The 12,004-nt window shown below is 43.2% G+C and overlaps 1 protein-coding gene across 4 annotated transcripts in view; it reads left to right on the forward strand.

The window, feature by feature from the left end:
• The window catches only part of atp8b2 (ATPase phospholipid transporting 8B2), a 36,726-nt gene that overhangs the window by 3,878 nt on the left and 20,844 nt on the right, over positions 1–12,004 (forward strand). The window contains exons 2-7 of one of the 4 annotated variants that reach the window (XM_015950459.3): positions 110–180; positions 7,605–7,663; positions 7,767–7,880; positions 10,877–10,975; positions 11,068–11,129; positions 11,220–11,292. In XM_015950459.3, coding sequence (XP_015805945.3) covers positions 156–180; positions 7,605–7,663; positions 7,767–7,880; positions 10,877–10,975; positions 11,068–11,129; positions 11,220–11,292 — 432 coding nt within the window. In that variant the 5' untranslated portion in view covers positions 110–155. Of the gene's footprint in view, positions 1–109; positions 181–2,723; positions 3,421–7,604; positions 7,664–7,766; positions 7,881–10,876; positions 10,976–11,067; positions 11,130–11,219; positions 11,293–12,004 lie in introns of those variants that run through there. The other 3 variants (XM_054741176.2, XM_054741175.2, XM_054741174.2) reach the window with 3 other exon arrangements.

Consider the following 12,004-nt stretch of genomic DNA (forward strand, 5'->3'; position numbering starts at 1 on the left):
GCTTTCCATATATTCTAAGTGACAAAAGGCTCCTCCTCTTTCTTCTCCTGTTTTGATCATGTGCATTGTGACTCTACTTGTATGTAATATTGTTGTTTTTACCTCTCAGCAGATTGTCTCATGGGCCTTTGCGACAGCACGTCAGCAGAGTGGAGATGTTCAGAAAGAGGCCTCCTCCAGGTCAGAACTTCACATTAAACATGTCTTCAGTTGTGATCCCGACAGCTTTTGATGGAGATTGAATAAACACACTCCGTTTGAGCTGAACTTCATACACATGATTTACAGGGGTATATTCTGATCCGATGGTCCAAGCTGTTTCCAGAGGGGACACACTGAACCCAAGCTTTGATATGTATTTACATGCTGGAGAACTAAATCTACCGTGGAGTAAGTTGTTCTGGTTTACTGGACAGAAATGTTAAACAACACAGGAAGCTTTCACAGGAAACGATGATTTTTCTATTGATAAAACTAAAACCAGAACACAGAAGCACTAAAATCCAATGAAAATGTCAAAGACAATAACTGGAACGACTCAAGACTGATAGTTATTTAGAACATGTTTTTTTGCGGACTTCCTGCATCATTCGTAAAGTTTGTTGGACAGAACATGAGAATTAGAAGATGTCTTCATCTGCAGTAAGTCCCACTTTGTTTTAGTCCTTTAAACTGGTTTTTACGGATACTTTGAAGGAATTTAAAGAGCAAGTCACCCCCAAATCAACTTTTTTTCTGAGAAACTATATAAATGTGTGTCTAATCGTGCTGCAGACACGTGTAGTCAATTGTTTTGCACTTTAGTGCATTTTAGTTCAACTTTAAATTTTCTGCCTAAAACTGTCAGCGTTGTGTCGTTGTCAGGTAAAAACTCTACGCTGCATTTGAATTTAAATCTGCCATCGCTATTGGCTAAGAGGTACCCTAGAACGTTAGCTGGTACCATATGATGTCACAATGTCACTGTGTGTGTGTGTGTGTGTGTGTGTGTGTGTGTGTGTGTGTGTGTGTGTGTGTGTGTGTGTGTGTGTGTGTGTGTGTGTGTGTGTGTGTGTGTGTGTGTGTGTGTGTGTGTTGTTAGCGGCTCCGCCCTCTCGGTCTGCCAGGCAACAGCATTTGTTGCGTTTTTCAAACAGGAAGTGGAAGTGGAGTAATACTCTGGTAGGGGGTGGCTTGCTCTTTAACTTTGGACTTTGTTTGCCTTTTTCTGTGTCACCATGACAACATGTTGTGCAGTTTGTGTTTATGAGGAAATTGGAGCAAAAAAAATTGTGAGGGAAAAAATATCTTTTGCATGAGCAAAATCTTAAAGTCAGATCTTCATAAAGCATCCATCAGAAACCAGAAACAAAAGCAGAGAGATGAACCGTCCTCCATCCTGCTGTAGGAGAGTTCAACTTGTTGGTGTTCTGCTATTTTTTTACGTGTCAAACTTTTATTTCAGTGATATTTAGATAAGAACGTTTGAAAAAAATATGTGAATGTGTGACATGCAATTATGCTATCCATCCACATGATGCAGCTTCATCTTTTTATTTGGTTTTTTTTTCTTTTTTCTTTATTTCATTTTTCATTTATTGACATTAAAGTAAAAATACAGAAAAAAAATTACAAGCCAAAATGAAAAAGGGGACAGAAAGAAGAAAAACTTATGTTATCTGCCCCTTTTAACTAAAATAACATTAATACAAGAAAAATTGAACAATATATAAACATGTTTTTGGTTTAAATGATCTAGTTTACACTCATGACAACTCTGAGGGGCGTGAATGTTTTTCTCACTCTTCTGTTTAAGTGTATTAAAAGCCTAAAATTCTGTATAATTAATGAGCATCAGACCCACGTGACCACAGAGCTAGCTCCATGGAATGGCCTCAGTAGAGCCTCGGTCTGGCCTGGAAACTGTTCCGGGATTTTGAGTCTCTGTGTTTGTGTATTCTTGTTTGGATATTTTTGTGCAATTGTTGGACAAAATGACTTGCTGTGGCATTAATTGCACTAATAGAGCGTTCAAGGAGTCTCCACTTCATTTTTTTTATAAGTAAAATTATATTTATGTATTTTAGGTCACTGCCGAGCTGAGCTTAGATTTTAACATGTACTGTTTAACCATGAAATTTGAATGTAATAGGGTAAAACCCAGTGCATTTAACATAATGCTGCACTTTAGAAAATGGGTTGAAATATAACATGTTGGTGGAGCTGGGTTCTGACTAACGGCTTGTGGAGATCTCGGGAGACCGATGTTTTCCACCCGGTTTTACCCAGCGGTCAGCCCGGCGTATCTCTGACTCAGAAACAGGGGCGTAAAGGGAGTGGCCTGGGGTAGCACATGCCACCTTTGGAATCTGATTGGCCACCCCAGGTGCCACCACACTAATTTATCTTTAAATAGGCTTTTCATTGCCCACAAAAGGCTTGGGGGTAAAACAAAAAAAGCATAACCATTGGTGCCACCCATGCACAAAGCTGTGCCTCACCTGGGCCACCCCATTTTTAAAGATCTGGACACGCCACTGCTCAGAAGCTCTGGTGTTGTGCACTCCGGTTGTAGCTAGGTTGCTACCTCCGTTAGCTTAGCTCCCACCTCCGGGTTAGCTTTGGGTTAGCTTCAGGTTAGCTTGTAGCTGGTTCGACCGGGTGTCGTCAGTTGATCCCAGCCTTACAGCCCCATCCTCAGCTCCACCTCTCTTCCCTTTTGTGGAATTGTCTGGGCTTGACGGAACCTGTGACACGGTCAAAATGGCGGTGGTGGCCACCTCCCATTTCTCTTCAAAAATGTGTTATTGGAGCTATGGAAACCCATTGTCCATATATGTAAATGTCGATGGTTTTCACCTGCGACTGGCTAGCTCAGCGGTGAGATCCCTGCAGAGGCGGTTCCCAAAGCAACGCCAGCCTGATTACGTAATGCCCAAATCTGTGCGTATTTATGTTGTGGATGAAACTTGATGCGGACTTAATTGATTGATGAAGCTGCACAAAAGCAATCATGGTGCTGATCGGCGCTTGTGCAACATGCACACAAAGCTTCTGCAATATTTGGACAGAACTGTCAAACCAGACCTCATGACAAAGTTTGGGCCGTTTTAGATTTAGTCACAGTTCCTCCCTCTGACCAAAACACGGCAGTTCAGCATTTCTACAGACAGAGAGAGAGAAATCAGAGCAAGGCAGACAGAAAGCTGCATCTGAAGAGGGCAGAGAGAGGAGAGCTGGCAGAACAAAGTCAGGTTGGAGCAGCAAAAACACGTCCGAGGAGATGTGACGCTCAGATGTTTCTGCTGTTAAACGTTCTAAAGGAGTTTGAGATGACGGTGTGGAGGGACTTCCAGCAGAGCTGGTTTTCAGTCGTTCTTTCCCTGATCAGAAAGAAACAGAAAGGACTGGATGGAGGAAAGGCGAAAAAGAAGCAGACAGGTATGAATTTGTGTGAATTGATTATTCTAATCAAAATCAAAAAGATGCTTCATTCCTTCTTCAACTGGACACTTCATCTCCATCCAACTTCAGTTAGAATCAGATTGCATCATGTCACTAGGTCTGGGGCTCACTAACCCGTTTTCACTTAGATGTGCTTGTGCTGGTCTAACCACAGCTCCCTGAACAGCCTCGGTGCAGAGAAACAGAGTTTACACCCAACAGGACTGACGTGGTAGCAGCTACATTACATAAAGTTCAATAATTGTTTCAACACGTTCACAGCGGCCACTGAACGTCTCGTGAGTCAATCTCTGTGGGGGAAAAAAAGCTCTGGCGCTCCTGTTTCAGGTAGTAGAATTTAGCCAAAGAAGAGGTGAGCAGAACACGGACGGTTTTGGAATCTTATGGGCCATTCCCATCTGTACCTGGTCGGCCCGGCCCGGATAGCATAGGTTATGGGCCATTCCCATCTGTACCGGGTCGGCCCGGGCCGGGTAGCCCCAGTCGGCCCGGTTGATTCCACACATACTTGCCTTAAGCCCATGTGGGCTGATTCTACCCACCAATCAGAGGCTTGCTCTAATGGAAGGTGTGAGTTTGCTGTCAGCAGTGGGTGTGTTGGTCCTGGTCGGCCTGAAGCAGACCCCCTCGAGAAGAGGGCTGAGAATGAACCTTGGTTGGCCTGGAAAAATACCAGGCCACCCAGATATGTAAACAACCTACGCTACCCGGCCCGGGCCGACCCGGTACAGATGGGAATGGCCCATTAGTGGCCTGCCTTTTTTCAGGGTGTAACAAGACTGTTTTTCAGCCCTCTTTCTGAGGTGGTCTGCTTCAGGCTGACCAGGGCCAACACACCCCCTGCTGACCTATAAACCGGCTTACCAGTCAGCAAATTCACACCTTCCATTAGAGCAAGCCTCTGATTGGTGGGTAGAATCAGCCCACATGGGCTTAAGGCATGCTCAATTCATCATCATTCATTATCGTGCTGATTACCTAGAAGCTGAAAATGTCTCTGACGGCATTCCTTGCATGCCCAAGCAAGGATGTGTGGAATCATCCGGGCCAGGCTGGGGCCGACTGGAGCTATCCGGGCCGGGCCGACCGGGTACAGATGGGAATGGCCCTTTACGTTCTGATATTTGGACATCTCGCCTCTGATTGGCTAACAGCAACACAACTCTACCACTGACTGTGTTTGCGGTGCAACGTTGATGTTTTATCTCCACAAATAACACAGGCCTGGAGGAGTTGTGCTGCGTGGTGGAGTTGCTAATGCTAATGGTTAGCTTTTACTAGCCGAGAATCACTCGGCTCTCTCCTGGAGACAAAATGATTGCAAAGTTTGCAGAGAATTAGCATTAGCGTGTTGGTCGTGTTCAGGAAGCTTAAGGTAAGACGGTGTTTATTTACATCATTTACAGAAAATCTCAAGTGAAATGGGTTTAAAAGGCCCTTTAATTCTAAATAAATGCTTAAGCAACAGCAGATTTGTGTCTCTTCTCCTGTCTGAGACGTTGATCAATCTTCCGGGCGCCAGCTTCCTCTGCTCTGCTTCGTCTGTTATCCCTCAGCTTAATCATCACAAATCACATGAACATGCACCTTCATTTGACCCCCGCTCCATTGTCCCGTTTCTGCGTCGCCACTGATTCTTCTCACTTCACCACATGGCTGTGAGCGTTTTCACCTGATTAGATCATCCACGATGGGAGATCTCTTCTCATCGGTCTGGTCTGAGTTTGCTTCGGTCTGTGTTAATGCAGCTGATGGAGTTACTGTCCAGCCATGAGGGGAGGAGGATTAATATTGCAGCAAAAGCAGCGCTTTTGGATAAATGCACTCATTATTTCTCCTTATTTAAGCTCAAATCAATATTTATTTACTCACTGATGTCCCTATTTTTGTTGTAATTGTATCCTCAGCTGAGAGTTTCCCAATGATGAGTTTTATAGATTTGTGCAGACCTGCAGTGCAGCGTGGCGTCTGTGTCAGGGCTTCTGATGTCCTTGAAGTGGTCAGAGACGTTAAACACTTACTGTGCAGTACACCAAAGATGCTGTTGCATTTCGGGCTGAGTTGGTCAGTCTGCACAGGGGAAGTCTGAGCACGCACGATCCTGATCCCGACGTAGGACGCCTCGGTGCTTACCTGGCACGGGCATTTTGCCCTCCTCTTGTCCTGCATGTTCAACAAATCTCCCAACATGATGATCTTCTTATGAACAAAGACTAGAGAGATAAAATGGTGCAGAGGAGGTTCAACAGAATAGATTTTGGCCTATAAGCATCTAACTGAAACATCAGCTAGCCGTTTCCTTCCAGACGCTGATGAAACGCCTCTTTCAGGGGGGCTGTGTTGGAGCTCAGCTAAAGCAGAGATGATGGTTGCTTTGCTGCAGCAACACAGGAAACCACAGTGAGCGTGTGATTATAATGACTTTTGTTACGTGATGGCCCTTCCTGTGTCGCCTCTCCGAAGCGTGCCGAGGACATCTTTGTTTCAGTATTGTGTATTTGGTCTGAATACCTATTTTTGGCAATGCAGACACATTTCCTGTGCAAGACAGGTCAGTTGAGACTCGAGAGTTTTTAAAGCATCTTAATTGACAGCAGAAGAGCAGTTCTAGGGATGGAAACAAAGAGAAACTCAAACTTCTGCACCTAAAAACAGCTGGGCTGGAGGACACGAGCTTTAAAAAAAGCAAAAACATTCACTACTTCACTTTTGATCTCTTTAAATTTAACTAGGGCTGAAACGATTCCTCGAGTACCTCGAATAATTCGAGTACAAAAAAGCCTCGAATCAAATTCTCTGCCTCGAGGATTCGTTTAATTCATGTTTAATTAATTCATGGCTTTGCAGTCGCCCGGGGTCATGTTTCACCCGGACCGAAATAAGTGACGCACATACATACTGCACTGAATGCACACGCGAGTAGCGAATGTAACTTTACTTTCTCTTAAGCCATGGCGGACAACGTGGACCCCGGTGGAGTGCGAAAAAGACAGAAAATGCCAAAGGTGTGGGACCATTTTTCACGTCGTAAGACGGAAAACGTACTCCAGTGTAAATACTGTAAAATGGATTTAGCCTACCACAACACCACATCCTCCATGCTGCAGCACCTGACCAGGAAACATCCACATGTAAATGTCACTTCTGCAAGCGGACTCGGAGGTCCGCTATATATTCTGCGGACACTGTGCGACTTTTTCGTTTGTAGCGCTCAGTTTCAGCTCACACTGTGCGTCTGCTAGCAACACGTCGGACCTAAAAATGTGCTAAAAATAGCAGTTTTTATACAACACGTTGGACTTTTTATTGTGTTATTGACGTTTGTTGTTCCTCGGGATCGCTGCAGGAGGACACAGGTATTTATGAGAGGAAAACGAAAGAAAGTAAATAAATGCTTTGTGATCAGTATAATTTGACATAACCACGGCAAACATGCTTTCTCGACCATCCTTGTTACTGTGTGAGAAAAAAAGTGTAGAAATTAAAACGGACGTGTGTTAATAGGGAAAGAGCTGGTGAGCCATGTTTGCGCATGCGCCGTGAGCGGTTCTGGTTCTGTTTGGGCCGCAGCCGCTCGCAGCGCTACTTCAACAGTTATCCTCCTAGTTGCCAGGCTAGTAGATTCTCGCACGAGGAGAAATTCGGCTCAGGTTGTATGCTTATTTTTTGCACGGGCGTTTGTTTACTGTGAAGTAAAGTTGAAGTGCTGAAGTTTAGAAAACTAATTTTGAATAAAACTTGAATAACTGACAATTGCGTGCTCATTTTAAGAGGTCTTTCATATTTTATAACATGCTATTTGATATAATGGTTTATGAACACAAAAGGGTCATTTATTTGAGTACTCGATTAATCAATAAAAGATTCGATAGAGTACTCGATTAATCAATAAAAGATTCGATAGAGTACTCGATTAATCAATAAAAGATTCGATAGAGTACTCGATTAATCAATAAAAGATTCGATAGAGTACTCGATTAATCAATAAAAGATTCGATAGAGTACTCGATTAATCAATAAAAGATTTGATAGAGTACTCGATTATAAAATATTCGATAGTTGCAGCCCTGACAGAAATGTCATCTACATTTCGTGTGACCCTGTTTATTTTACTTTTGTTTGTACGTCATTTATTCATTTGTGGTTGTGTGTTTCTGCAGAGGAGGAGAGAAAGGTCAAAGCCAACGACAGGGAGTACAATGAGAAGTTCCAGTATGCGGTGAGTTAACCTGTGCTGCTCCTGCAGCTACGTATGCGTTCCAAAATCACACTTTTGTTGCATTCCTATGAACTTTATTTTCTTCTCTTTGATTTTGGTCCAGAGTAACTGCATCATGACATCGAAATACAACATGCTTACCTTTCTGCCTGTCAACCTGTTTGAGCAGTTCCAGGAAGTAGCCAACACATACTTCCTCTTCCTGCTTATCCTGCAGGTGAGGCAAGAATGGGTGGAAGGGATCTTTGCATTTGTGTCCTAGACCAGCAGAACTTCTGATGGATAGTTTCTATCTGAGCCTGATTATCTACTGATTGCTAGCTCTGCTGCGAATTTTTGTAAAAAATAAATAAATAATTAGTCACAGCTTTCTATGTATTTCTATAGCACACAGTGTTAAACAGCAAGTAACAGAGAACCTGTATAGATGAGTGTCTAATGGTGCTGTAGACATGTGTAATCATCAGTGTGGCAGTTTAGTGCAACTTCCTTTAAATTTATTATTTCCGCCCAGAACCATAATTCTATCTCCATCTTCAGGTTAAAAATCTGCTCCACGTTTATGTAGAACCAGCTGTGGCTGACGGCTGAGCTGAAAAACGTGACGTTGTCAGTAAGTTACTACATGGCTGCACCGCACTGGTCTCTGAGGCAGCCGCACCTCCACCTGGCTCAACCTGCCGGCTCAACTTGCCGACACGACACTTGGCGCGCAGAACCGCTGTGAACAGGAAATCCCCCAGAATGCTGCTGAATCCGTGTCCGCTCTTTCCCTGAGTGATAAGTCTACTGTGAATGTGTGCTCGAGTGCGTTCATCGCATGTGTCAGACACAAGGCCCGCGGGCCAGATGTGGCCCGCCGAGCATTTTTATGTGGCCCGCGAGATAAATATCAAAAATATATTAAAACTGACCCGCTGGCCGATTTTACCGCAAAGACTACAGCTCCCATGATGCTTTGCGGCATTTGCACGGAGCCGAAAAGCCCCCCTCCTTTGTGTTTTTTCACAAAGAGCTCCGGTGTCTGCAGCTCCGCTGTCTCGGACAAACTAAACACTCCTCTCACTCAGTGCCAAGTTTACTCAGCTATTTGCCGACATTGAAGCCCAGAAACGGAGATTTTAACCGCTCAGTGATGTGTTCACGACTGAAAGAGAAAGTTTTCCAACTAACTTCCGGACAGAGCTGATATAACTCCAGCGAGCAGCGACACGCTCAAACCAGCATGACTCTGTGGCTGCTGTAGTTGTTATTTTTCCTCCCCGACACACAACAACGTGGTCAAGCTGCTCAGACATGTTCATCAGCACAAACCTATGTGAGCACCTGTTGTCATCTAGTGTTGTCGTTATTATGATGAAGATGAACAAAACAACAGGAGTCTCCTTCCCAGCTCAGATCAACCCCATGATGCAGGTATCTGGCTGGAACAGGTGAGCATCACAGTAAACCAGTGAGCAAACTGAGCTTTAAATATGTTGGTTTTCTGCTCCAAAACATGAAAGTTAACAGGTGAGATGTTGCATTTTCATTTAAGATAAAATTATATTTTATTTTGTTGTTGGCCCGTGAGAAAAGATTTAACCTACAGTAAACAGGAAGTGGAAAGGCTGCAGATAGATGAATAGAATAGAAAATCCCTTTATTGTTCCTCAGTGGGGAAAGCTAGACGTCACAGCAGCGATGACACTTATTACAGGAGAACAAAAGGAGAATAAAAAATAAGAAAAATGAATAAATAAGAAAACATAAATCCTGAATAGATTTTAAAAATGCTGAATATACCACAAGTAATGAATACCACTGATGCCTTTTATTTAAAACTGACTTGCCCGTGTGTAATTTGGTTATTCCACATTCAGTGTTAAGGCAAAAATAAGTTTGTTTCCAAATTAAAAGGTTCTAAATATGTTGAAGAAAATGTGCAAATTTGCAGTCACTTTTGCAAAAAATATTAAGTTCTGCCCTCGACTCCGTCCCAGATTTTCATTTCGGCCCAGTGTGGATTTGAGTTTGACATTCCTGGCGTACACGCTCAACAACTCGTTTTTCCAACGAAAAACTCAGGCGGGGGCAGGCGTCGATCACTGCCTCAGTGCCGCTCTCTCGGTCTGCCAGGCAACGCCTCTTTCAGAAGCATTTTCCTAACAGGAAGTGTGTATGAAATAAGTCTCCACCCATGCCTTGACTCCCACTTTAATTTTACTGCAGTGTAAATGTTTTAAAATTGTGTTTGCATGAAATACTGTGATGTTCTCCAGAATGGTTTAAGATGGCCCTAAATTTCCTTGGACTGGCCCTGCCAGTGTTGCCAACTTAGCGACTTTGTCGCCATTTCTAACAACTTTTCAGACCCCCTTAACGACTTTTTTTCCCAAAAAGCGCCTAGCGACAAACCTGGCGACATTTCCGCAGAGTCGAGTCTAATATGAAACTGCTTAAGTTTCTAACTCAACAATCACTGAGATCAATGGTAAAGCTCTAGTTTAAAGTTTAAACAACCATCTAGTGCTAAACAAACTAATTTCAAAGACTAAAACCATTAAATTATGCATTTAGAAATCCTAATTATTTGTTTGTTACGGTTAGTGAACAAGCCCCACGGGCGGGAAAACACCCCCAGCTAAAACCACGGTGTTGTTTGATTAATGTAGATTTTGTGGCCAGAAAACAAAATGTCAGCACAGCATCTGTTTGACACAGAATTTCTGTTGTTGGAAAGAAATGAACATGTTCAGAAGTTTTCATGTTAGAAAATCAAGATTTCATCTTAAAATATGGCGACAACATGAATACAAAGGCAGTCATTTTAGTTTTAAATTCCTCCCAAACATCAAACGATTATCCGTGTTTTATTCAGAACCAGAACGGGATTTTTTTTGTGTCAACGTTCTGTCCAAAGCAGGTGGATCAAACCGCCTAATGACTGATTCCTGCGAGACTGATTCGGTGTTTTCACTGCTGCTGTTTTTGGAAATCTTTTGAAACTGAAAGTTATGAGTGGTGGATTTGAACCTGCAACCCCACCAGTTAGACGCTCGTCTGTCCCTCTTCTGTAAGGCCTGGCGATGCAGTAGCTCCATTCAGGAGCACATAGAACTAACAAATATAGGAAACATATCATATTTTCACCTAGAAAATGTTTAGATGACTTTTAGATTCAGCGAGGCTGAATCTTAAGAGGCATCAGGTGATTGTTTTTGTTGTTTTCAGTTGATACCTCAGATTTCCTCCCTCTCCTGGTTCACAACCATTGTGCCTTTGGCTCTGGTGCTGAGCATCACTGCAGTAAAAGATGCTACCGATGACTATGTGAGCACGTTTTCCACACACCACACTCAAAAACAATGCGACTACATGTCTTCAACAAGAGAAAACACCTTTTGCATCTTTGTTGGCTGCAGTTTCGCCACAGGAGCGACAACCAAGTGAACAATCATCAATCTCAGGTCCTCATCCGAGGCTCGTGAGTCATCGCGGCTTATAGAAACGATACACGTTGTAGCTTTTTCTGATTACGACAGTGGCGTGTTTTTGGTTGCAATATTATTTGCAGGCTGCAGAAAGAACGGTGGATGAACGTCAGAGTGGGTGACATCATTAAACTGGAAAACAACCAGTCTGTGGTGGTAAGTGAACACTGGCGTCATAGAGAAGCCTTCACCTGTTTAAAACTGAACTGTTGGTTTGTTGCCATTGAATGAGACTCCTGGAGCTTTTACCTCTCACAACAAGGCTGAATACTCGTAACAGAAGTCAATACAGCAGATTTTTGACCAGCACGCTGATCCCGTTAAAGAGGTCTAAGATGAACTACGTTTGGTGTTATGGAAGGTTAAAAGGACATTTTGGTCATTTAAGGTCTGTTTTTGTTAAAAAAAAAAAAAAAAATGAAAAAATGACTGTCACAGTAATAGATGGCTTCCTGAATGGCCTCAGTTTGGATAAGTAGTTTCAACAGGACCAAAGTGGATTGCTGTTCAACAAAAAAAAACTTCCTTAAATTTTCAGGTTCACTTTACTATTTTGTACAGTGCAGATTTCATTCTCATTTGCTTTATTAAACTTTACACAACTGTCTTCTCCATCCCCAGTGAGTCGTGGAGGATGGCTGCTTATACTGAGCCAGGATCCTCTGGAGGTTTCTTCCTGTTAAAAGGGAGTTTTCCTCTCCACTGTCGCTGCATGCTTGCTTAGTATGAGGATTGCTGTAAAGTCTCTGACACTAGTCAGTGGGTGTTTCTCAATGCCAAGGAACCTCGCCTTGCTGCCTTGGCCCAGCCCCCGTTGCCTAGGAGATACGTCATCAGGAGCCACCAAGACGTGTTCCAATGTTCATGT

The sequence above is a fragment of the Nothobranchius furzeri genome, chromosome 5 (assembly GCF_043380555.1).
Source record: "Nothobranchius furzeri strain GRZ-AD chromosome 5, NfurGRZ-RIMD1, whole genome shotgun sequence".
NCBI classification, from domain to species: domain Eukaryota; kingdom Metazoa; phylum Chordata; class Actinopteri; order Cyprinodontiformes; family Nothobranchiidae; genus Nothobranchius; species Nothobranchius furzeri.